Genomic DNA, 26,514 nt, shown 5'->3' with positions numbered 1-26,514 from the left:
ATTTTTAGAAGAATATCTCAGTTCAGAAGGTCCTCAAAATTCAAAACAGGGTCCAAAACTTTGAAGCTCCAAAAAGCACATAAAGGCATCATAAACGTAATCCATACAATATCACAACTCCTACTGGGCTGGTTTGCAAATATGATTTATTTGTTTTCCTTTTCTCAATCCCTCCCTTTTTCCCTTTCTTCTCCCTGTCCAGTTGGTGGCAATCCGCACAAAATGCAAATAACCAAAAAAAAATAAATAAATAAAAAATAAAAAAAAATATCCTGAACATGCATAAGAAGGCTTTTTGAAAGCCGATTTATAGTAAAAAAAGGACTTATTGATCTGTTTCTCACCCACACCTATCATATCACTAAGTCATGGAGTTGTTTGGATTACTTTTATGCTGCCTTTACATGCTTTTGTGAGCTTCAAAGTTTTAGAACCTGTTGACTTGCATTGTATGGACCTACAGAGCTGAGATATTCTTCTACAGAGCTGAGATATTCTTCTACAAATCTTTGTGTTCAGCAGAAGAAAGAAAGTCATACACAACTGAGATGGCATGAGGGTGAGTAAATGATGACAATTTTTATTTGTTGGGTTAACTATTCCTTTAAAATAGCTAGAGGCAGCACAACAAACAGAACGCACGTGTCTCAAGACGTATTTTCAAAAGCTGACATTTAAAATGCGACATGCACGAGATTTAAAAAATGTGGCGCAATGGTCAAAGATGTCCATCTAGTCCACGTTTACGTAGAAAAAATAAATAAAATAAAACTGTAAACAATGTATGAACGGCTCCTAATATGTAACAAACGTACATTTAATGAATGTAATAGTAATGCGTATGTAGTAAAAGTAACGCAATAGAATTTAGAGTCTTTTTCCCAATTTGACAGTTTCAATCAGACCACAGTAAATCAAGCCAATACAAGTCATTCTTACATCACTTGAAGTCATGATATAATGTCTATTTACAGTAGATTCATTACTCACTCAGATCATTATAAACAGAGTCAGCTTGCTTCGTGAGAAAGAGTGGGGGTTTTCGTGGTGAAAGAACCTCAATTTCCAAGAGCTTGTCGCACGTATGCTGCCACTGACCTAATGCATGTGATAATATTAATAGAGTCATCAACACCTATAAACACAGAGTCCTTTACAAGTTACTTTTACATACTGCACCATAAGTCAGCAAATTCAGTCAAATACAGATACCCTTCTCTCTTTTTCTACTAGATGTCAGTTGAACTCACTCTGGTCATATATGTGCTGCCAGAGGGCAACCAACCACTCCCGCAAGACATCAGGAGTTTCAGCATTAAAGACATGACTGGCAGAGACTCCTTTTCCAGGGTTTATCAGGCTCAGCCTAGACCCAGATTTCTGGTGGTCCTTGTCTACCACACGGATACGGGTATCCTGCAGAAAGAGACATTTTCAAATCTTGAACTACATGCCTTACAATGGGTCTCACATTCTAAATTATAAACAGGATATTGCTGAAAGACCAGGATGTCCTTTTTTGCCTTATCACCTTTATCAATAGCCATAGTAAAGAGAGGCCAGGAAATGACAGGGAAAAGACAAAAACATTTTTTAATGTAACAGCAAAAAAAAATAATATATATATATATATATATATATATATATATATATATATATATATATATATATATATATATATATATACATACATACAGGTGCATCTCAATAAATTAGAATGTCGTGGAAAAGTTCATTTATTTCAGTAATTCAACTCAAATTGTGAAACTCGTGTATTAAATAAATTCAGTGCACACAGACTGAAGTAGTTTAAGTCTTTGGTTCTTTTAATTGTGATGATTTTGGCTCACATTTAACAAAAACCCACCAATTCACTATCTCAAAAAATTAGAATACATCATAAGACCAATAAAAAAAACATTTTTAATGAATTGTTGGCCTTCTGGAAAGTATATTCATTTACTGTATATGTACTCAATACTTGGTAGGGGCTCTTTTTGCTTTAATTACTGCCTCAATTCGGCGTGGCATGGAGGTGATCAGTTTGTGGCACTGCTGAGGTGGTATGGAAGCCCAGGTTTCTTTGACAGTGGCTTTCAGCTCATCTGCATTTTTTGGTCTCTTGTTTCTCATTTTCCTCTTGACAATACCCCATAGATTCTCTATGGGGTTCAGGTCTGGTGAGTTTGCTGGCCAGTCAAGCACATCAACACCATGGTCATTTAACCAACTTTTGGTGCTTTTGGCAGTGTGGGCAGGTGCCAAATCCTGCTGGAAAATGAAATCAGCATCTTTAAAAAGCTGGTCAGCAGAAGGAAGCATGAAGTGCTCCAAAATTCCTTGGTAAACGGGTGCAGTGACTTTGGTTTTCAAAAAACACAATGGACCAACACCAGCAGATGACACTGCACCCCAAATCATCACAGACTGTGGAAACTTAACACTGTGTCAAGCAACTTGGTCTATGAGCTTCTCCACCCTTCCTCCAGACTCTAGGACCTTGGTTTCCAAATGAAATACAAAACTTGCTCTAATCTGAAAAGAGGACTTTGGACCACTGGGCAACAGTCCAGTTCTTCTTCTCCTTAGCCCAGGTAAGACGCCTCTGACGTTGTCTGTGGTTCAGGAGTGGCTTAACAAGAGGAATACGACAACTGTAGCCAAATTCCTTAACACGTCTGTGTGTGGTGGCTCTTGATGCCTTGACCCCAGCCTTAGTCCATTCCTTGTGAAGTTCACCCAAATTCTTGAATCGATTTTGCTTGACAATCCTCATAAGGCTGCGGTTCTCTCAGTTGGTTGTGCATCTTTTTCTTCCCCACTTTTTCCTTCCACTCAACTTTCTGTTAACATGCTTGGATACAGCACTCTGTGAACAGCCAGCTTCTTTGGCAATGAATGTTTGTGGCTTACCCTCCTTGTGAAGGGTGTCAGTGATTGTCTTCTGGACAACTGTCAGATCAGCAGTCTTCCCCATGATTGTGTAGCCTAGTGAACCAAACTGAGAGACCATTTTGAAGGCTCAGGAAACCTTTGCAGGTGATTTGAGTTGATTAGCTGATTGGCATGTCACCATATTCTAATTTTTTGAGATAGTGAATTGGTGGGTTTTTGTTAAATGTGAGCCAAAATCATCACAATTAAAAGAACCAAAGACTTAAACTACTTCAGTCTGTGTGCATTGAATTTATTTAATACACGAGTTTCACAATTTTAGTTGAATTACTGAAATAAATGAACTTTTCCACGACATTCTAATTTATTGAGATGCACCTGTATATATATATATACATACACACACACACACACACACACACACACACACACACACACACACACACAGAGATCAAAACAGTGCCAACCCGTGGTTATCTGAGTTAACGTAGACTTTGTCAGTTCGAATCAGTCTGGCCATTCTCTGTTGACCTCTCTCATCAACAAGGCATTTCCATCCACAGAACTGCTCCTCACTGGATGTTTTTGGCACCATTCTGAATAAATTCTAGAGACTGTTGTGTGTGAAAATCCCAGGAGATCAGCAGTTACAGAAATACTCAAACCAGCCTGTCTGGCACCAACAATCATGCCACGCTCCAAATCACTGAGATCACATTTTTCCCCATTCTGATGATTGATGCGAGCATTAACTGAAGCTCCTGACCCGTATCTGCATGATTTTGTGCACTGCAGCCACACGATTGGCTGATTAGATAATTGCATGGATGATTGTTGATGCCAGACAGGCTGGTTTGAGTATTTCTGTTTCTGCTGATCTCCTGGGATTTTCACACACAACAGTCTCTAGAATTTATTCATAATGGTGAAACAAAAAACATCCAGTGAGGAGCAGTTCTGTGGACGGAAACACCTTGTTGATGAGAGAGGTCAACAGAGAATGGCCAGACTGGTTTGAACTGACAAAGTCTACAGTAACTCAGATAACCACTCTGTACAATTGTGGTGAGAAGAATACAATCTCAGAATGTTATTCTGAGATGCAGGTAGGCACTATTATGGTGGCACGAGGGGGACCTACACAATATTAGGCAGGTGGTTTTAATGTTGTGGCTGATCGGTGTGTATATACACACACACACACACACACACACACACACACACACACACACACACACACACACACACACACACACAGTATATAGTAGTATATAGAAAAGTGGGGAGCTTGCCCATGCCTTTTTTTTTTTTTTAGCCAGTCAGAAACAAAATCATGTGGTTCAATGGATAGGAGCAGTCTAATTAATTTTATACATTCTAAGATTTCTAGATTTCATTATAGTTAACTATAAAAAAAACTTTGGTCCACGTACTTCTTACCTTATTTATGGGGATAATGAGGCTGGGCTCCACTTTGGCCTGAATCTCCTCAGGAGTGTAATAGCATGAAAGCCGTCCAGCCTTTAGCACACAGTACAGCTTACAGCATCGATGCAAACCCTCAATGCTTTGCTAAAAACACAGTATTCAAATATCTGATTACATGACAACACTGAATAATCCTTTTACAAATATTAATATGAATCCTTATAAAAGATTCTTCCTAGAAAAAGTGCTGAAGCAGTACTTCATTACTGTAGTTGCATTATTGTACACAGAAGAGTAAGTGTGAGCTCATGTCTTACCTGTTGGCTCAGGTAACCACTCATCATATCTTGAGTCATACAGTCAGGCTGTGCCACCAGCTGGCAGCACAGGTTTCCGTAGAGCGGCAGCCATGATGAAGCTTCCACTAAACAATCAATGGCAGAGGTCAAACAATAAAGGTACGGATCACTATGCTACATGATTAAATGGATTACTTTTATGCTGCCTTTGTGCTTTTTGGAGCTTCAAAATTTTGGTCACCATTTACTTGCATTGTATGGACCTACAGAGCTGAGACATTCTTCTAAGAAATCTTTGTGTTCTGCAGGAGAAAGAATGTCATACACATCTGGGATTGCATGCGAGTGAGTAAATGATGAGAGAATTTTCATTTTTGAGTGAACCATTCCTTTAAGGATTATTTCACTTAAAAATTAAAATTCTGTCACTATTTACTAATACTTACGTCACTACAAACCTGCATGTCTTTATTTCTTACATGGAACTTATAGGAGATAAATGTACTGGCTACTTTTTTTCATATATTGAAAGTGAAATGGGATCCAGGACCCAAAATGACAAAAATGAACAAATAGTCCATATGACTCTTGCACTGTATTCCAAGTCTTCTGGAGCTTTATGCAAGGAATAGACACAAAAAGTCGTTATCGACTTAAGTTAGTTTAATTCCTCACACAAAGCTGTAGTATGGCTTCAGAAGACTTGGAATACAGAGCAAGAGTCATATGGACTTTTATGGTGCTTTTTTGTCATTTTTGAGCACGACAACCCCGATCCCCATTGACATTGATTATATGGAAAAGAGTGGCCAATACATTGTTCAACATCTTTCCTTTGATGTTCCAAAAAAAAAAAAAAAAAAAAAAAAAGACATACAGGCTTGGAGTGACATAATAGTGCGTGAATGACGACAGAATTTTCATTTTTGGGTGAACTAATGTCACTTGTCTGCCCTTACCATTCTGCAGGATTATGAGAGAATGAGACTGGAAAGAGCCCTCCGCCTGCTCTAAACCCAATGTGGTGTATGCCATCAATGAGTAGCATGCACCTCTACCAACAACATAACAATATAGGTAATTAGAGAACAATTACAGTGGAAAACAGCAAAAAGCAAAAAATATTTTTTTTCTACAACATCAACAAGATGAATTTAACTGCAATGCTAATAAATGTATTATTCATCCATGCATACTGTGGTATTGGGTTGGACTGGAGGAAAGTGTCTGGGTCTCCTCCATCCAGAAGAGGGCAGAGTTTCCTGCCTGAAGATCTGCCAAAAGAGGAGCGGAACTTCCTGGCCAGTTTTTTTGGAGTGTTGACAAAGGTTGCCTCCTCCTCTAGTCCACAGCAATACAGCTCCAATGTTAGTTCAAAGTCCGGCTTAGCCTCAGAACTGTTCAAGATATTAAGAAGAATCTCTCAGACATTCAGCAATGCACTCAGGCAGTTAACACTTTATTTAAAATTTTAGGGAAAGCTGAAAACTTACAAAATATTGACACCCTCAAAACAAATATCAGTCATTGATGGGTCTGCAATCACCATGTCTGTATCAAAAATCTCAGAGCCAATCTTCATCAAACAGAAGACTGCCACCCTCTGTGCACCTATAGGATTCAAATAAGCATGACATCAGGACAAACAGCTATTTTTAGTGTCCTTAAAAGGTGAGGAGTCATTTTTGTTCAAATACTTTATCATATCAGTGCTTAATATGCAAAGACATTATAAGTAAAACATCTGTAGGCTGATTTCCACAAAGTGTTAACACTGTGGCGCTATCAAAACATTTCTGTTTGAGCATCCTGACACAGCACAGTGGCTCAACCAATGGTGTGACTATCTGTTTGACCAATGGCAGACAGAGGGAGTGTTCAGGAAACCTGTTTGAAAACAATTATGTTAGCTTAAAAAAAGCCAACATACTGTTATTCTACATATTTGGTTTAGGGTTTTTCCAGAATCAGCTTGTTCTGACTTGGGTTGCTATGACTTTTCTAACTTATTGGACCTAAGCTGTGTCCCAGATGACACACTATACACTTAAAAATGTACTATGCACTCAGCCATATAGTGTATGAATTTGTAACAAAGTGTAATACTGTCCCAAATGGAACACTTAACTTTTTTTTTTTTACTACACGGAAGCGTTCACCGTTTAACAGCTGATGGAAGTGACGTTTCAAACCCAAGCATTGTGTTGCCACTAGCTTTAGCGTACTATTCACCCTCAGTTCAACACTAACATATCTCAATAATAAACATATTCACACAGCATGGTATGATGGTAAAGTGTTTAACTCACTTTTGTAAGGTGCTGACTTCACAGATGTTTCGCTAGTTGTCATTCTTCATTATTTACAACTTTTTTTTGCCAGACCAGCATCGCTGCCGGTAACTCTGCCCCTTCCGCTATGTACAGCAAGCCGCGAGCGCTGAGTGCACGAAGTGTCCAACATTCCACACTCAATTTTGACGGTTAAAAAAAACAAAAAGTGCATCATCCGGGTACTCGTAGTGCACTTCTTTTTGTTGCATTTTCAGTGTATACATACTTCTCACACTACTTGCACTTCAAAATGATGTAAAATAGTGCAGAAGTGTGCTGTTTGGATATCTATCCATCCATCCATCATTTTCTCTCTTTCTTTCCTTCTTTCTTTCTTACATTACTTTTGCTTATCTGTCTGACTGCTGGGCCTGTAAATCTTTCAAACATTTAAACTATTGGGCCTGGGTAGCTCAGCGAGTATTGACGCTGACTACCACCCCTGGAGTCGCGAGTTCGAATCCAGGGTGTGCTGAGTGACTCCAGTTAGGTCTGCTAAGCAACCAAATTGGCCCGGTTGCTAGGGAGGGTAGAGTCACATGGGGTAACCTCCTCGTGGTCGTGATTAGTGGTTCTCGCTCTCAATGTGGCATGTGGTAAGTTGTGCGTGGATCTCGGAGAGTAGCATGAGCCTCCACATGCTGCGAGTCTCCGCGGTGTCATTCACAACGAGCCACACGATAAGATGCGCAGATTGACAGACTCAGAAGCGGAGGCAACTGAGATTCGTCCTCCGCCCCCCCGGATTGAAGTGAGTAACCGCGCCACCACGAGGACCTACTAAGTAGTGGGAATTGGGCATTGCAAATTGGGAGAAAAGGGGATAAAATGTTAAATAATTTTTTTTTTTTTTTTAATTGTCCGGCCAGATTTTTTCAAGCCAACATCAAAAGTTTGTACGTATCTAGTAATTTTTGCAATTCCGTATGGTGAAGCTAGTAGTGCAGAAATTACACACTTCAACTTTAAAAATGGATTTCATTTATAAAGACATTCTTAAATTGATGTCACTTAATATGATTTACAGCCCGCTAAATATGGACGTCAATTGAAATACATAACATTTTAGCAGTGGTACATTGCATGTTTTAAGCATTACTTTCATAACATCCAATATGGAGAGGGCAAGATTATGTGCTTTAAATTTTCACTTACTCCCTTTGCTGTTGAAATGTTCTGAATCTTTCCAAAACAATGGAATCCGCAGGCCTGAATTTGCAAGAGAAATGGTAAAAGATGACATGATCCAAAATGAAATGAATAATAAATCACACACTGACATGAAAGAAAAAAGATCTACAATGACTTTGATTCCTCACCAGATATGGCAACCTTCCCCTTACAGGGAATTTGATCCTGAGAGTCTGAGGGCCTGTAAGGAAAAAAATAGCCATGTGTATTATCTTGTATGCAAGTCTAAAAACATTTTACATTAAGATGATAAAATCATTTCCCACTTAATATTGCCAGTAAAAAGAACAGATGCAAATGCTCTCTAACCTTCTGATGTCCTGGTGCTCTTTCCTCCTCTGTGCCTCACTCATGTAGGCTTTAATTCGGGCATTGCAGGTTAACAAACTCCTAGATGCGTCCAGCACCTGCTTTTTCTTAGTGCTGGCAACCAGAATCTTGTAAGCCCCTGCTCTCATTCGTATCTCAAAGTCCAGCTTTTCCTGAATATCACAGTCCTATGGGAGGATAAGAAAATTAATCAAAAGAAATAAAGAGGCGTTATGGACAGAGGATTCAGACCGTTAGTTCCAGTCCTCTGATCTGATTGGACGAGTGCCATTCACTGGGACACTTAACTGTCTGTATCACACCACTTCTCAGTGTTCGTGGCTTTCCAAACAGGGTGATGATTTTGATTCATTGTTTATTTTAATTTCAATTACTGATTCATTCAGTGGCCACATGTCATCTCCAGCAGATGGAATATAAATGAATGAAAAGGATCTGTATGTTTATGTAATGTTGTGGGTGTGTTGTCAAATGTGTTGATTGGTCATGACGTATTTTAAATTTGGTGCTGTTGCATTCTGTTTGTAAATGCCTGATGAAGGTCAAGTGACTGAAACGCTGCTGAATAAATGTTGATACTCTTTGCAAGCCAGGATAGTGTGCGGGATTTTTTCCATTTCATTGACTTTGCTACAGCTTGTGTCCTACGCATCTATCAATTACTTCTCAGGTGTGCGAGGTTAGTTGTTTATTAAAAACTATAATATTAAAATACTTGAAATGTATGTAATCAGTGACAGTGTACAAGCATATGTATCTAACATAATTATGTATTTTCAGCTGGGCAGAATTATTAATATTTCTATTATTGTGCCACTATTGCCCTCTGCTGGGCTGATTTTTTTGTCCCACTCCATGCCCTATGGATCAATTTACTCTTTAATGATGAGCACTTTTGTTAAGTTTCACAAGGAACGGTTTTGCATATGTCCTGAATGTAATAATTATAATAAATACAAATGTAACTTTGCATGATTCAGGCTTTGTTCAAAGTTTTGTGAGAGTATAGAATCGTAAATACAGTAATGTAAATCAAACCAAATCCTTACGTCCTTTATCATTTCATTATTTTGAAAAATCAATTCAATTTGATCAATTTAAAGAAATAATTTAATTTATCTGATTAATCGATAATCAAAATAATCATTAGTTGCAGCCCTAGCATACTCCTCTGACCGTGAGCGGATACGAACGTGTCTGACGCATGCCCACTACAATTTCTTTGTGATACTCTTTTAGTACAGTCAATAGCAGGCGCATCTGTCAGCGATGCACACAGCCGAGGACCGTGTGTGAGGGTCAGGAAGATCTAGGCAGTGCGTGGTCAAGCCGTACAGCTGTGCTGATGATGCAATTTGCGTCACACATGCTGTGCGCCTTTAACCTCCAGTGTGCTGTCTGCGCTAGTTTCCGAACAGTTCGAAATGCACCTTATTTTCATTCTAACTCCACATAAAGCCTCTGAAAGCAACATTTTCCATCTTTTGAATGCACCCATTGACTCTCAATGTGATAATGCACAGTGAATATAGGATTTCTAATGGAAAATAGTCCTATAGTCCTCATCTGTGGTCATTGTGTTTAACAGCATGCCATTTCGCAGTAAAACGAGAACCACTGAATCTTTCATTGACAAATTTTGTTTGTTGAGCTGTTGTATAAAAACTATATCACACTCTAAATCATGCTGTTGTTCCAGCAGTGATCACCTGTGGCCTTGTGCCTATGGCTGAATCATAGACATGCTGATAAATGGTACAACAGCACTCCGATTCTTGCTTGTTTGTTTTGGATTTTATTTCCATATCAGCTTAAAAGTCTACTTCTTGTTTTTGCCAAGAAATAATCAAACAATTGATAAATGGAACACATTTTGTAAAAAATAATACATGAAATAAGGAAAGATTCTGATTCTTGCTTGTGTGATATTGCTTAAATAATTCCTGAGACAGGTGCATGCTGATTTAGGTATTGATGAGATATGGGCACAACTGGGGAATGATGCAATGAAGTAACAAGAACATAACTAGAAGGGATGAGATCGGAGGGGCCAAGATGGCATCTTACTGATCAGGCATGTTTGCTTTACCTGCTCAAGTTAAGAAGGAATTTTGATCGACAGACTGACTCTACGACCTTCTGTTGACATTTTTGATTTATGTTTTGAACATGGCTGAATTAGTGCGGACAAAAGCCATTTTAATTTTGATGGGCAAAAAAAAAAAAAAAAAAAAAAAAAAAGGATTAACAAGGACTTGCATGACTTGTGGAACCTGGACAAGCAACTGTGTGACTAAGTTGGAAAAGACATGGAGGACTCCTTGTCTGACCTTGTCGACTCAAAGTGATTTTAAAGGTGCAGACGTTCCTCTGCTCACAACACCCAGCAAAAGCCCTCACAAAAAAAAAAAAAAAAAAAAAAAAAAAGGACAGCTGCGTTTCTCTCTCCGAAATTTTCAACTAAGCAAGATGCGATTTTCCAGAAAATCACCAACATTGAGAGTTCTGTTGAGGTTACAACCTCTGCTGTTAACTCTCTATCCGACACTGTTAACCGACTTCTCTCTGATGTCGCATCTCATGGCGAAAAGATTGGGAAAGCTGAAGCGTCGCTACAATGTGTGCAACAAGAGAATGCACAACTCAAACTTAGAGTGGAGGATACAGTTGCAGATGTTGCCTTAAGCTACTCGGGGTGAAGGAGTGCGAGGATGAAAATGTGCAATCTCTGACCATTAATCACCTTTCCAGGGTGGTCCCTTGTATCAGGGACAAGCTGGAGGATGTTATCGATGTGGCACATCGCATTGGTAAACGTAGAACAGATGGTTCACCCCGATACATCATTGTTCGATTCATGACAAGGATGCACCACAATATCATCTGGACAGAAGCCAAGAACTCCTACCTCAGAGAGAACGGTCTCTACATCAAGGAGTATCTTACCAAGGCAGACACTGACAACAGGAACAAACTCTGGTCACTGATTCAGGCTGCACGGAAGGAGGGGAAGAAGGCTGGCTACAGTGGGCCCTTCGCGGTTAACAACAAGAGGATCTCGGCTGATTCGATAAAGCCTGCTTGAGCAAATATTTTCACATGAGTCCTGATATCAACAGAGCTCAGGTTTGCCCAATTTGACTTTGGACATTGCACTATGGTCTGTTGATCACATTCCCTCTGTTATCCAAATGTTCTTATAGAAGGCAGCATTCGTAGAAGTGCCTAGTTGTGCATTTATTGTACTTTTAGTGGTAAGAGTTTTCTTTTTGTTCTTCTTTGGTTTATTTATTTTATTTACAGACAATTTTGAATTTAACTCTTTGAATATTGTTTCTTTAAATGCAAGGGGCTTAAGAGATAATACTAAAAGAAAAGCACTTTTTTTGTTTTGTAGAAAATACAATGCAGATTTAATTTTTTTTGCAAGAAACTCATGCCTCTGTTTCGGATTCTAAATTTTGGAAATTTCAATGGGGTGATATTATCTAATTTAGTAAGAACAAATAATGCTGCCACTTGCCCTTATTTTATTTAACAAATTTAAAGGAGATGTTCTTGATTCCAAGACCTCATCAGAAGGTAGATGGGTCATACAAACTGTTAAATTAGATAATGCTCTTTTTATTATGTGTAATATGTATGGTTATAACTCTCATGCCAAAAACAAATTCCTGTTTAATGATCTTTCCAAAACCTTGATTGAAATGCAGAACACAGCCACTGGTGCAAATGTTTATTTTATCCCCTTATCTCCCAATTTGGAATGCCCAATTCCCAATACTTAGTAGGTCCTCGTGGTGGCGCGGTAACTCACCTCAATCCGGGTGGCGGAGGACAAGTCTCAGTTGCCTCTGCTTCTGAGGAGGTTACCCCATGTGACTCTACTCTCCCTAGCAACCGGGCTTAGGAGACCTGGCTGGAGTCACTCAGCACACCCTGGATTTGAACTCACGACTCCAGGGGTGGTAGTCGGTGTCTTTACTCGCTGAGCTACCAAGGCCCCCGAATATGATCTCTTTCTGATCATCTGAGCATCTAGAAATTTCTGAATTTTTTTTGGTATTTCAAGATACTGTGAATAACTTAACACCTTATCTCACTGAGCTACCCAGGCCCCCTGCACCAGTGCAAAATGAATAATTTCTGGGGATTTTAATGAAGTACCTAATGCTCTGCTGGATAGACTACCAAAGAAATGCATCCTAATTCCCAAAACTCTTAATATTATTGATTCCTTATGTCAAGAGTTATCTTTGGTAGACTGTTGGCACTATTTTAATGGGAATACATCAGAATTTACCTGGAGTAACTCCTCCAATACATTGAACTCTAGGACTGATCTATTTCTTGTTTCCTCCAACGTATTACAACATGTTCATAATATATCCCATCGTTACACCCCCTTTTCAGATCACCTTTTGATTCGGTTAGTCTTACAGACTGGCCATAAACATAACAGCCTACGTGGCTATTGGAAGTTTAACAATTATCTGCTTGATGATTTAGTTTTCACTGACAGCATCAAAGCCCTAACTACTAATATTTTATTTTGGTGACATTTTAGCCTTTTAAAAAAATTTAGTCCATGTATTACATCAATAAATATGGTGTATTGAAATTGCAAATATTATATTGCATATACAGTGTATTCAGAAAGTATTCCCCTTCATTCTTTTCACATTTTGTTATGTTGCAGCCTTCTGCTAAAATGCTTCAAATTATATATATATATTTTTTCACATCAATCTACACTCCATACCCCATAATGACAAAGCAAAATCCAGATTTTTGATAACTTTGCAAATGTACTAATAAAAAAAAAACTAAAATATCACATTGACAGTATTCAGTCAATGAATACTTAATGGAAGGTGAACCTTCCTAATGCTATTTGCAGTGGCGATTTTAGGGGGTGTCCTGTGGTGGCCTGGGCCACCCCTGAAATCTCATTGGCCACCCTGTGGCCACCCCAGAACTGATTGGTAGTTCATCATGTTCATCAACACAAGAACGAAGAACCAATAGAAACACCTGTCAATCAAAGATGACGTCTCAGGTCATTTGTTGATTTAGAGCCACACTGACCCAGGGTCAGATTTATATTTCTGACCATTATAGTAGTGGTGGGACTGAAGCTGTTTGAGCTGATCTTTGATCAGTGGGGGGAGGGGCAGGCCGCAGGTGGCCAGGCAGGTGCCGCAGGTCGTGGGCAGCAGGCGCCAAGTCTGGAGTAGAATGGTCGGTCAGAAGCACGAAGCTGAAACGAGCTAGTGTCTACTTCCAACGAGTTGACGATGTCGATTTGTGGTCAAAAAGAAAGCTGTTATTTGAGAGGTATGTTCATTTAATCTAACGTTTAATTTATCCCGAATTTCCATGTGAATGTGAAAACATTTTTTCATTGTTACAGTAGCTAGGTTAAAGAGTAAGCTAGACCCTACACCACATTCAGCATGTTATCTTTATATTGACATGAAATATGAAATGCCATGTTTTCTGATTTAATGTGTAAAGATGAGTAAAGCGTTTTACAGATGTATATGTTCAATAGCTAAAGTTATATATATATATGGCTAACCTGTGTGTGAAATGGAAGGGTTTGTGCTGTGACTGTACTTTAAATCTTTACATGAGTTGTTTATGAGCTCTTTATGTGTATTATTGGTCAGTCAGACCAATAAAATCTTCAGTGTTTTTATACCTTATTTGACATTTTAAATATGCAGAGGCAGGGCAAATTGCACTTAAATGCCACAAATGATTTGACTAACTATTTTATTTGGTAATATTCAAAGTAATTGAAGCTATCAGAACATGTGGAAAATAAACCTGAGTAGACACTGTAAATAGAGCTTTGTTTTTTACTGTATTCAGAGCTCAGTCTGCAATTTTGGGGTTTCCAGACAGACACCTATAAGCCCTCGTAGCCAATTTCACACACTGATTTGTACCCAATTTAACAATATTTCTGCTGGACAATGCAGTTATAGCTAATAAATGAATGAATAATTGATTGAATGATTGATTGAATTGCGCCTCAATCAGTTATCACCTGTACTTGTATCTTTTTATGATTATACACTATACCTGATGTTATACGCAGATTAATTCTCTACAATGAGAATAGCTCTTAAAAATGTGTAACTGACTTTTCCTAAACAATTACTGATTTAAAAATGGATGTTATGTTAAAATAACCAGAGATTCCCAGAAACTGTAAAAGGTTGAAATAGAACAGGAATAGAAAACTGTCAAATGTCAAAACAACAGTCTGATATTGAATACAAACAATTCAGTGAATGCTAACATGAGTTTAAGAATTCATTTATTCTACATGTGTAGATGTTGAAGCAAAGCAATGCGATATTTACATATTTTGATCATGTGCCATTCATAAAGGTTCTCCCGGTATCGCCACCCCACACTAGGTCTGTGCCACATCTTGGCCACCCCAGTAAAAATGTCCTGGATATGCCACTGGCTCTTTGTAGGGATTAAAAAAGGACATTTAATCTGGCAAAAGAGCAGCAGGTGTTTTAGAAATGTTGGATTTTTTTTTTAAATTATTATTATTATTTTTTTTTATATAAATACCACTTTTTTTCCCCCCTCCCTAATTTGGAATACCCAATTCCCAATGCGCACTAAGTCCTCGTGGTACTGTAGTGACTCGCCTCAATCCGGGTGGTAGAGGATGAATCTCAGTTGCCTCCGCGTCTGAAACCGTCAACACGCGCATCTTATCACGTGACTTGTTGAGCGCGTTACCGCGGAGTGTGGAGGCTTCATGCTATTATCCACGGCATCTATGCACAACTCGCCATGCGCGGAGAGCGAACCACATTATGGCGACCATGAGGAGGTTACCCCATGTGACTCTACCCTCCCTAGCAACGGGCCAATTTGGTTGCTTAATTTGGGTATAGTTAAGTTATAATGTCCATTTTGCTTTCATACAGTATGAAAGAAATTCTCTTTCAGCTAATGCTGTTATTCATATACAGGTGAGCTACGAGGACCACCACGAGGACTTAGAGCGCTTTGGGAATTGGACAATCAAAATTGGGGAGAAAAGGGGAGAAAATCCCTTACAATAAAAAACGTATTAGACTAATACTTAAGTCAAAACATACAGTTTATCCTAGAGGGAAATTCTTTCAGAATGCTCAAATCTCTAATATTGATTGGAAAAAATCTTGGTTAAATCGTTATAAATTCAGTATTTTATCCCTGTCATTCAGACTTGTGCATCGATTCACATGTCTCAATTTCGCCTGAGAAAGTATTGAATATGTGGTGGTTAATTTATAACTAACAAAACAACCATATACCAGCATCATTAGAGACATCGAAAAACAAAACAATGATTTTTAAAGGGTCTTCAACGCGGTGGGTTTATGACGGTTATGAATTTCGACACCACAGACTCACCTCATTTTGAAAAAACACACTTTCTCTGATTTTCTTTCTTTTTATCTCCATGGCGAGAGAGGAACATGAAGATACTGTAGATCTGGTGCTTATGTTGCGTCTAAACTTTTGAATATCCCGCGGTGGATCCATACTGGCCTCTTCACCGAGACAAGTCCCTCTTAGATCAACAAACCAACGGATTACACAAACGGGAATCCGCCAATCATTGTCTTCCAAAGCGACCCGTCGCCTACGTAACATCCGGACTGTACCATTTTTAAATTCGGAAAGGTTGGAATTGAGATTCATCTTAATACGTGTGTGCATATAAGTAATTTATTTATACGTTTTGTTATATATAAATACATACAATTATAAACTAAACAGTTTTACTTGTTTATGCAATTGTTCATAGTGTTTGTTTGTGTTAATACTGCGTGTGGTTTTTCCAACTCACACCCCGTCTGACTTCAAATAGGTTAAACCGATTGTCTGCCTTACTGCATTCTAATGAATCCTCAAATTTGGTCAAATCTGTTCAGTGGTTAATAAACCAGATTGATCGTAATTTAACACATGAACCGATGACATCTTGCAAGCATTTTACATACGGAAACTGCATCCAGCGTCACTTAAAAATAAATAATTAATGTCACCTCTGTCGCTGCTGTCACGCTTCATACACCCAGATATCTTTGTACTGTATCAGAATCACAGAGGGTTACCAGTGGGACTCGGAAAAATATCAAGCAACAGATAATCCGAACGATCAACAGTTTGATTAAAGGTTACAATATAAAATCCCTGCAGCACGTGCCAACATTGACATTGGACCTCGTCCATTAAGGTACGGCAGCATGCTTGCTGTTATATGTTGTGATTTCAGACTACCTGATTGCATGAGTAGATCGCACATATTGCAGTGACAGCTTTATATAAGTATGGGACATTATGGGTCATTAAAATGTGACGAATTAATTTGCATATAGGTGATAAATATAACATTCACAGTGAATTATCTGCAGTTGCTACCACATATCCATTAACTTGATTTGCAGAAACTGTAACATTAACCTGTTTAAGCTACGGGCGTACTGAAATGAAAAGAGAACATTCGACTGCATTATTAATCGATGGAAATTGTGATCAGTAAATAGTCTTTTTACAGTAGTTTGTTACCAAGCGATCATCATGGTAATGTTAAACACTTGTACTGGTACTGTGATTGTTTCTATTAACTTACAGCCCAGAATCTCCATTATAAAGATCTGACACAGGCAAGTCTTCCAAATAGTATTGGTGGTCATTTTCTCTGTCACTTTAGCATACTGTCATTTTTGTATCTTATGGATACATACATCATATCTTTGTTAGGCCTTGTGAAAAGCTCACTTGAGTAAAATTGAACATCTGATACAGAAGAGGACTGAGATTGAGTGGCTGACGGATATGGGATTTTTTTAGGCCTGTGCTGATTTAATATAAAAAATATATAACATTAAATTATATCATCATTAAATTGTATTATATATAGTATGCATATGTAGTTTATATGACATTTAAATTTTTCATGAAAAGATTTTGTCCATGAACATAATATTATATATTCAAATTGTGTTTTAATATTTTAGCAATACATATAATGAACAATGTGGAAAGAAATACTTATATATATGTATATATATTAGGCATTATGTAATTGTGGTCTATTTAAAAAAATGGCAGGTCATTTATTTACATATTGTTTTAAAAAAGCGTGTACAATTTTGTCACCATTTATTGAGTCCTTAAGAGTGACTTTCAAAATTCCTTTCTAAATAGGCATTCCCTTAGTGATTTTTTCCCTCATTCATGTGTAGCGATCAAGATCCAGCCAAACATGTGGTCCATGGAAAGAGGATTAGACAGGTCCCACTATAATACCTGGAGAAAGCTAATTTTTAGCATTCCCAATCATCTCAGTGGCAGTTGTTCGGCTGGTGCATGACCCCCTGGAAATACACAATTTGAAATCTGCAATATTTGCTAATGGAACCACAGAAATTTTACAGCCAACTATCTAAGCTTTTTACCTTGTCGCCACAGGAAAATAACTTAATGATAGGGATGCACCGATCTGATACCTGGATCGGTATCGGCTCCGATACCTACGCTTTTAACCGGATCTGGTATCGGTCCAAGGAGCCCGATCCAAATTCTGTTATGTGTGATAGTCAAAGTCGTCACTGTCAAGCTCCAAATATGTCATAAAAGAACAATAAAAGCACCAATAAAGTAGTCAATATGACTCATACATTTTATTCAAAGTCTCTTGTAGACAAATGATAGCTTTGTGAATACCAAATGGTCACGTTTAATAAGTAAATATATAGTACTGTATGCGTGCTCAGCATGTTTCAGTGAATGAGCGCTGCTTTGTTGTTGACACACACACACACTCCTATCACACATGGGGCTATCATGAGTGGTGCGCAATATGTCAGCTCAACACACAAACAACATCTCAGATGTAGATTTTCAATTGTTCGGTTCGCTTATAGCATGCATCAAGAACAGCACCAGAGGAGCAGTTCACCAGATTTTGAAAAAGAAGCATATTAAACTACTGTGAACTAGGCTACACACACACACAAGTCAAAGGACTTTCTGGAGTGTTCCGCCAAACTAAAAGCCAGATTTCTTTATTTATTGTATAGTAAAATTTTACAAGTTCATAGATATTTTTACAAATATTTTATGATTATTGTTTGTTTACAAATTACAAATTAAAAATAAAAAAGTGAATTAAAAGTGGACTTCCTCATATCTTAAAATTTAAGTGAATAAAAAGAGATCTGGATCCTTTTAAGTTCAGAAACAAGTTGAAAAAATGTGCACAGTGAATTGGCTTTTTTCTACTTTCACTAGAATAACTTTTAATTTTGCTGCTGCACTATCCAGTAGTTAACAATAAAGTTTTCCTTAATAGGCTACAGATTTATATTGAAATAATTTGTATTTAGAGGATTGTGTTGCTTTACATATAAAAGAGTACCCCCAATTAGTTCCACAAAATGAGGTATAGATATTCTAAAATGATTAAGACAAAAACTCTGGTATCTGATCGGGACCGTTACCGAGAGTTCAGGTATCGTAATTGGTTGGGGAATGAAAAAGTGGTATCAGTGCTTCCCTACTAAATGAAAATGCTGTTTGGCTGATAAATCACATAAAAAACACAGTCCCAAGCCCTTCACTTGTGACTATCCTGAGCTGTGACGTCAAAGGCTGCAGACAAATGTCCATTAACCATCCATGAAAAAAGTCAATTTCAAAATTTGTAGGCCCTTTAAACAAATGAACAAATCGGCCACTGGTGAAACGTCTAACGAGAAATAATAAAATAGTAACCATGTATTTGTTGCTTTCAAAAGATTGTATTGTCAGAATACATGGCTACTTTGAATGGCCGTCAATGGAGAAAGATGTGTTTTGGAGGAACTGGTGTAGTTATGGTATCTACCAGCAGTGGGGAACTAAACCATGCTAACCAGCCAAACCTTGACTCCTTAGTTTAAGTTATGAATGTTTTTTTGAAAATTTTGTGGTACCAAATATTTTTTTTTGTGGTTGGTGTTAGGTTATCTGTGTCATGCAGCAGAAAGTGTGCACACGCAACACAGCGCTGTTTGTGAAGAACGGTCAGGTGTGTGGAGCTGGCGCCCCTCCACAGTATCCATTCCGCTGCCCACGATGTGGAGAGCATGAACGTTTTCAGAGTCTAGCCTCTCTCAGAGCTCACCTAGAGTACAGCCACCCATTTCAGACTAAACATGACATCAGCCTCCTGTATACAAGAGATCACTGTAACACGGACCACATGAAAGGCTGCAAAAGCTCCAATTCTGACATGCATAAAGTACGTGATGCTGGCACAAATACTAATTCAAACTCAAATGGGAGAGGAGAGCACAAACTCATGACTCCAGAAATGTGCCCTGATCAGAAGCGGACTTCCCCAGAGAGGAGCATCAATGTTGGGGCAACATCAGCTGGTGTGGGGCCCCTCTCAGCTCCAGTGGTGTCGGTGGAGAAGAGGTTGGAGGGGATGATGAGGACAGCCAATAGCAGTATGGAACGACGTCTACTGCGGCTCAGCTCAGAGCTGGCTCAGACAGACACAGCCATACTGTGTGAGCGTGCTCACTCGCACCACCTGGCCCAGGAAAAACAGGAAGTGCTGGAGCGAGAGCGGGCGCTCAGCAGACAGGTTGACGCCGCAGTCATGGTGATTGCCACACTGAAGCAACAGCTCAGCATCTCGGAGCACGAATTGGAAAGGAGGGAACAGTGAGTGAAGGCTTCAAATATTATTCAGTCTTCATGAATAATGCAAGTTTAGACCAGTGGTTCTCAACTGGTGCAGGGTTTTTCCTGGGTCAAAAATGATCTTTGGTGGTGGCTGATGTGCATGGTCATCCACATCTGTGATGCATTTTTTTGATGTTGCTGTTTGTTTGCATAATTACATTTAATTAATATTTAAGGTGTGTAGTTGCATTTCATGTTTGTATTAAACATAAACTTTGCTTCGGCGGCCCGAAATTTGACTTTGGCGGCCGCCTAAAGGTTTTCAATGCATGAAAAACCTGTTGTGTGTTGCAACCCCAAAATGATGCAAACAATAGGGAGGAAAACACTGCTAAATGCAAATAGTGCATATACTATAATGCCAAACACTCCCCAATTTGTTTATGTTGACATCAGATCGGCATCAGGAGGTTGAATGTTTTGTCCGCTAAATCAGTGTATGCTTTCTGAATATCCAAACTGCTCCTCCCAGCGGCTGAAGATGGTATTACGGTTCACAGAGTCACTGCCTATGCACAAGAACATGGTTGTTTGAATGGATGTGACAGGAAACAGGGCAAGCATCATTGCGTATTTTTTTTTCCATAAACATACAGCAGTAATTACATTTATATACTTTTAACCCAAACTCTAAACCTAACCCTAACAGCAAAACCAGTTGATAACCACTGCTCAAGACTGTCACTCAATTGATGTGTTGATGTTTAATTTTCAATAAGCCATTCTTCTATAACCTTCTTCTGTTTGCAGGGAAGTCATTACCATTCAGAAATTTCTGGAAGCAGCGGCACAGCATGAGATGTGTGGGAAGGTTCGTTTGCGACGGTTCATTGAGGGCCTGCTGCGGCGGATTTCGCTGGCAGAGAGACTACTGGAATATTATCAGAGTGCCCCCCACAGGCATTGTTGCACAGCTCACCCTGTATGTCGCCAAAGTTCTCATTAACATACCAATTGGGATTTACAGCAAGGTTTTATTTTTCCTTAGAATATACCATATTAAAAGCTACAAAAATTAATTTTCCCTAGATAATTAATCATCTGACTTGGCCCACATATAAGATTTTGCAGGAACTGAATGATTAAAGGTCATCCATTCAAGGTCACTCATTGTTTTATTTGTTCTGCTGGTCCAAATGACAGTTGTCTTGGATTTATACTGACACCTAGGGGCATGGATGCAGCATTACACAAAAAAAGCTAAAGTTTTAAAGGGATAGTTCACCTAAAAATGAAAATTCTCTCATTATTCACTCTATTTACTTTCCCAGGTGTGTATGACTTTCTTTCTTCTGCAGAACACATTTGATGAAAATTAGAAAAATATCTCAGCTCAGTAGGTCCTTAAAATGCAAGTGGATGGTGATCAGACTTTTGAAGCTCCAAAAAGAACAGACAGTCAGCATAAATGTCACCCATGCAACTCCAGCTGTTAAATTAACGTCTTCTAAAGTGACAAGATCGATTTTGGTGCAAAAAAGATCAATATTTATATACTTTTAAACTGTAAAGCATTTTTTTTTAATGTTTTTAACTATAAAGCAAATGTGTTCTGCCAAAGAAAGAAAGTCATACACACCTGTGACTGCATGAGTGTGAGTAAATGATGAGAGATTTTCATTTTTGGGTAAACTAACCCTTTAAGTTATTGATTAAGCCATGATTAATTTATTCTGTGAGCGAAAGTGGCTAGTGTCCGGCCGTTCGTGTTATCATTCTATGTTAGCTCCTATGATACGACCCGCTCCATATAAATAAAACCACTTAAACAATGCTACTGAAATGACTGGAGTCTTCATCTCATGTGAGTCTTTACAATTTTAAACATATTTTTCAAAAGTACTAATCATTTCTTCAAACATTTGTGTACATGTTTTTAATGAGGGGGAAAAACTATTAAGTGCACCTATAACTTCTAGAATATTTCAGAAATATGTCAGCCATGTGCATGTTTTCTCTAACTTTATTATCATGATTCTAGGTCCCCATGTCATCTGAGCTTGGTCCGCAGAGAATAACTCAAAGCAGGTATGGCAGCACTGGTTTTACTTTCAGAGAACAAATCATATTAAAGTGAGAGTTAACCTAAAACTGGAAATTCTCATTAAAAGCTAAATTACATATTATTGGCTTAAAGGAATAGTTCACCCAAAAGTATAATTCTCTCATCATTATCACCCTCATGCCATCCCAGATGTGTATGACTTTCTCTCTTCTTCTAGACACAAACAAAGATTTCTAGAAGAATATTTCCTCACAATGCAAGTGAATGGTGACCAAAACTTTGATGCTCCAAAAAGCACATAATGGCAGCATAAAAGTAATCCAGACAACTCCAGTGGTTAAATTTGTGTCTTCAGAAGCGATATAATAGCTGTGGGTGAGAAAAAGATAAACATTTAAGTCCTTTTCTGCTATAAATCTTCACCTTTGACCAGCCCCGACCAGAATGTGGTGATATGCACCATTATTACATGGCTCTCTGGAATACTCTATTCTGATTGGTCAGTGGCGCCATCCAGTGGTCAGATATTGCTCTGGAACAACCGCACATCTGGGGATTTAGACATATCAGACCATTTATACGGGTTCTGCAAGCCATCTCTCCTGCTTCTCGGACCACTGTGCAATCTCTACAAGTAAGCTAATAAAATAATTTAAACTCAAATCAATGTTTCATGTGCATTTATTTATTTATTTGGCAACTAGTCTTGTAATAGGCTGAATAATGAGGAGTCAGATGGTCATTTTTACAAAGTAAACACCAACAGAACTGTGACGCAAACCAGAGGTGGAATTCGGCTGTTCAGTGATTTATTTCTACTCACATAATTACACAATTTCAACTCAAATCAATGTTTCATGTACATTTATTTATTTATTTGGCATGTAGTCTTGTAATAGGCTGGATAATGAGAAGATGATCATTTCAACAAAATAAACACCGACAGAACTCCGAAGCAAACCCGAGGTTGATTCCAGCTGTTCAGCGATTTCTTTCTTCTCAAATTACATAATTTCAATTCAAATCAATATTTTATGTCCATGTATTTATTTATTTGGTTAGTAGCCATGTAATAAGCAGGATAGTGTACAGTCAGCCGGTTGTTACCTCAAAATAAAACCCCTCAGGGTGTTATAAAACCCTGTCAGGGCTTATTGTGCGACAACAACCGGCTGGCTGTACATTATCCCTTACAGAATGCAAATTGCCAAAAAACAAAAGAATAAGAATGTGAAAGTGGAGATTTACAGTTAAAAAAGGACTTAAATATTGATCTGTTTCTCACCCACACCTATTATATCACTTCTGTACACATGGATATAACCTTATGGATTACTTTTATGCTGCTTTTATGTGCTTTTTGAGCTTCAAAGTTCTGGCCATCATTCACTTGTGTTAAATGGACCTAGGAAATGGACCAGAGCTGAGATATTCTTCTAAAAAATCTTTCTTTGTGTTCTGCAGAAGAAAGAAAGTCACACATCTGGGATGGCATGAGAGTGATAAATGATGAGAGAATTATACTTTTGGGTGAACTATTCCTTTAAGCCAATAATCTGTAATTGAGCTTTTAAGCTATTTATGTAACCTTTTCACTTCCAGCTCTCTGTACTTTGACATATGCATATGTCCTCACTTGATTCAGTGTCCTGTAACAGACAGGTTGTCCACTGTTACTAATTCATGCGATCCTATCAAGACAGTGGAATATCATGTTGCCCTCCTCTATAAGTAATGATTGTCCTACTGCTCTACGTTTCCTTTCATTTGTTTTAATGTGTGTGTGTGGAAATTAAATGTGCTGGATCATGGTGCATACAGTATGTGTGGTGGATGATGGAGCAGATCTTTTGTGTCTCATCTTATTTTGCTGATATTTGGCGACAGATCTTCAGGAGAGTATTTTGAGCAAGATGAGGAGCAGCAGCTACATGGTCAGTCTGGATGGGGACTGTCCAAAGCCACTGGAGGCAGACTGGGTTATGAGAGCTGGCACCAGCGGAGGAGGTCAGATGGGTATGAGGTTTAGGGACAGATGCAGAATCTAGCAATGAATGTAAATGCAAATAATATTGTTTCATTAATATATTGAGTATATTAACAAAAATAAGTCAATATGAGTTAAAGATAAAGCCCAGTTAACAAACTCCTCTTAAAGCTCCTCCACACAGATGTTTTGCAAGACTTCAAGGTGCTGGTATAGTTTATTCACCAGTGTCAGCTTTAGTTTTGCACACATCCACTACAGCGTCATTCAATAGCAGATAGCATATTAGTGCTTTGATACTTATTTGATTCTTGAATATGATTATGCTCCATCTATGAAATAATTTAAAAGAATAGTTCACCCCAAAATTAAAATTATGTCATCATACTCGCCCTCGTGTCCTTACAATGAAAGTGAATGGTGACCACAGCTGTCAAGCAAGATCACTTTTATGATGCTCTTTTGTTCTTTTTGGAGTTTGACTGCCCCTGGTCCCCACCCACTTCCATTGTATGGAAAAGGCCAACTCATATATTCTGATACTCCTCTCCTTTGGTGTTTCATTGCAGAAAGAATGTCATACAGGTTTGGATTGACATGAGGGTGAGGAAATGGTTACAGAATCTTCATTTATGGGTGAACTATCCCTTTAATTGTAAAATGACATATTGGCTATATTGTGGACACATGGTCAAACAGCCCTTTAATTCAAATAGATATAGCTATTCTACAGGTACATAAAGAGGAGCTGTAACCTAGTTAACAATGTTATGTGCTTGATTTCTAACAGATACTACTGTTCAGGACAATGAATGTAGTTATGTTATCTAAATAGAGGTTATAATGAAACCTGTGTTGCGCAGGTCAGAAGTTATGCCACTTTAAGCTTATAGTTTATTCACAAGCTTCCTCTCACAAAAAAAATAAGAAAAATGCACTGTTATAGATAGAAAAAAAGAATGTAGCAAAGACCTAAACAACTTACTCTGATTTGTGTCTAGCATCAGGGTTGCCAGGTTTGTGTGATAAAGACAGCTTAATGATAAAAACTACTGTGCATGTTCAGATTTCCTTTCATTTGTAGGCCTACTGTTTAGTGCAAGTAGTAGTATTAAAGGACTATTCAATACAAGTTCAAACAACAGCATTTGTGGCATAATGTTGATTAGCACAAAACACTTTTTTTTTTTTTACTTGTCCCCTCTCTTCTTTTTAAAAAAAAAAAAAAAAAAAAAAAAGCAGTAATCTGGGTTACATTGAGGCACTCACAATGGAAGTGAATGAGGCCAATCTGTAAACATTCAAATACTCACTGTTTCAGACCTATAGCCACAAGACATAAACATTATACATGTTAACATGATTTTAGTGTGATAAAATCACTTACTAACATTTTCTGTGTAAAGTTATATCCAATTTAACAATTTAATAGACAACGTAAAAAAAATTAATTCATTAAATTAATTAATGCAAGTGCTTTTCTAAAACATAAGCTTCTAATTTTTGCCTTTAAACCCTCCAATAATTGGCCCTATTCACTTCCATTTTTAGTGCCGCACAGTGCTGGGGGGATTACTTCTGAATTGTGACCTGGTACTAATTACATGACTAAAATTGTAGTCAGTTTAATACCCTCATTTGATGGGTTGGTGGGTGTTAATTTCAAACCCTGTATGTAAACAATAAAAAAGTAACTGTAATCTGATCACAAGTATTATAAAATGTAATTTAATCTAATTACAAGTACATATTATTTTTGTAATACGATTGCGTTATCCAGATTATATGTAATCCGTTACTACCCAGCTCTGGTGCCTCACTGTAACCACGATTTTTAAAGGAGGGACGAATTGGAATAAATGTTTGTGGTAATCAACATTATGCCACAAATACAGTCGATTAAGCTTGTATTGATAATGGAATATTCCTGTGTATGACTGTCTTTCTTCTGCAGAACACAAACAAAGATTTGTAAAAAAATTATTCAGCTCTGTAGGTCCATGCAATGCAATTTAACAGGGCCCAAAACTCTGAAGCTTCAAAAAGCACATAAAGGCAACATAAAAGTAATCCATATGACTTCAGTGGTTAAATCAATGTCTTCAAAAGCATTATGGTAAGTGTGGGTGAGAAACAGTTCAATATTAAAGTCCTTTTTTGCTATCAATCTCCACTTTTACAGTCTTCTTCTTTTGTTTTTGTTTTCCTACATATCACCACCTACTGGGCAGGGAGGATAATTTATAGTAAAAAAAGGACTTAAAGGGATAGTTCCCCCCA

At 38.0% G+C, this 26,514-nt stretch overlaps 2 protein-coding genes across 7 annotated transcripts in view; one reads left to right on the top strand and one right to left on the bottom strand.

The window, feature by feature from the left end:
- Positions 1-16,069, bottom strand: part of rtkn2 (rhotekin 2) — an 18,023-nt gene extending 1,954 nt beyond the window's left edge. The window contains exons 1-11 of one of the 3 annotated variants that reach the window (XM_051646808.1): positions 15,911-16,069; positions 8,456-8,643; positions 8,275-8,327; positions 8,111-8,164; positions 6,116-6,233; positions 5,819-6,019; positions 5,582-5,676; positions 4,641-4,747; positions 4,336-4,467; positions 1,251-1,416; positions 991-1,098 (exon numbers count right to left, since the gene is read on the bottom strand). In XM_051646808.1, the coding sequence (XP_051502768.1) occupies positions 991-1,098; positions 1,251-1,416; positions 4,336-4,467; positions 4,641-4,747; positions 5,582-5,676; positions 5,819-6,019; positions 6,116-6,233; positions 8,111-8,164; positions 8,275-8,327; positions 8,456-8,643; positions 15,911-16,042 (1,354 nt within the window). In that variant the 5' untranslated portion in view covers positions 16,043-16,069. The remainder of the gene's footprint in view (positions 1-990; positions 1,099-1,250; positions 1,417-4,335; positions 4,468-4,640; positions 4,748-5,581; positions 5,677-5,818; positions 6,020-6,115; positions 6,234-8,110; positions 8,165-8,274; positions 8,328-8,455; positions 8,644-15,910) is intronic. The other 2 variants (XM_051646809.1, XM_051646810.1) reach the window with 2 other exon arrangements.
- On the top strand, positions 13,003-26,514 carry znf365 (zinc finger protein 365). Of its 4 annotated transcripts, none has more exons than XM_051646856.1 (5): positions 13,003-13,813; positions 19,512-20,221; positions 20,993-21,164; positions 22,224-22,270; positions 24,135-26,514. In XM_051646856.1, exons 2-5 carry the CDS (start codon positions 19,524-19,526, stop codon positions 24,274-24,276), a joined length of 1,059 nt encoding a protein of 352 aa, XP_051502816.1. In that variant the 5' UTR covers positions 13,003-13,813; positions 19,512-19,523; the 3' UTR covers positions 24,277-26,514. The 4 variants fall into 4 exon arrangements, 3 of the variants coding, with proteins under 3 accessions (XP_051502816.1, XP_051502815.1, XP_051502817.1); XM_051646855.1 differs by lacking the exon at positions 13,003-13,813 and adding an exon at positions 16,438-16,739; XR_007892251.1 differs by lacking the exon at positions 13,003-13,813 and adding an exon at positions 16,438-16,739 and having other exon boundaries at positions 20,993-22,270; positions 24,135-24,182.

The sequence above is a fragment of the Myxocyprinus asiaticus genome, chromosome 20 (assembly GCF_019703515.2).
Source record: "Myxocyprinus asiaticus isolate MX2 ecotype Aquarium Trade chromosome 20, UBuf_Myxa_2, whole genome shotgun sequence".
In the NCBI taxonomy this organism is placed as follows: Eukaryota; Metazoa; Chordata; class Actinopteri; order Cypriniformes; family Catostomidae; genus Myxocyprinus; species Myxocyprinus asiaticus.
This window is presented reverse-complemented; position numbering and strand designations above follow the sequence as displayed.

Excerpts from the sequence above, each read along its gene's own strand:
- znf365 (XM_051646856.1), top strand. The coding sequence starts at position 19,524 with ATGCAGCAGAAAGTGTGCACACGCAACACAGCGCTGTTTGTGAAGAAC. Across the intron at positions 20,222-20,992 it reads GAATTGGAAAGGAGGGAACA|GGAAGTCATTACCATTCAGA; the intron begins GTGAGTGAAGGC and ends TTCTGTTTGCAG. Across the intron at positions 21,165-22,223 it reads ATTGTTGCACAGCTCACCCT|GTCCCCATGTCATCTGAGCT; the intron begins GTATGTCGCCAA and ends TCATGATTCTAG.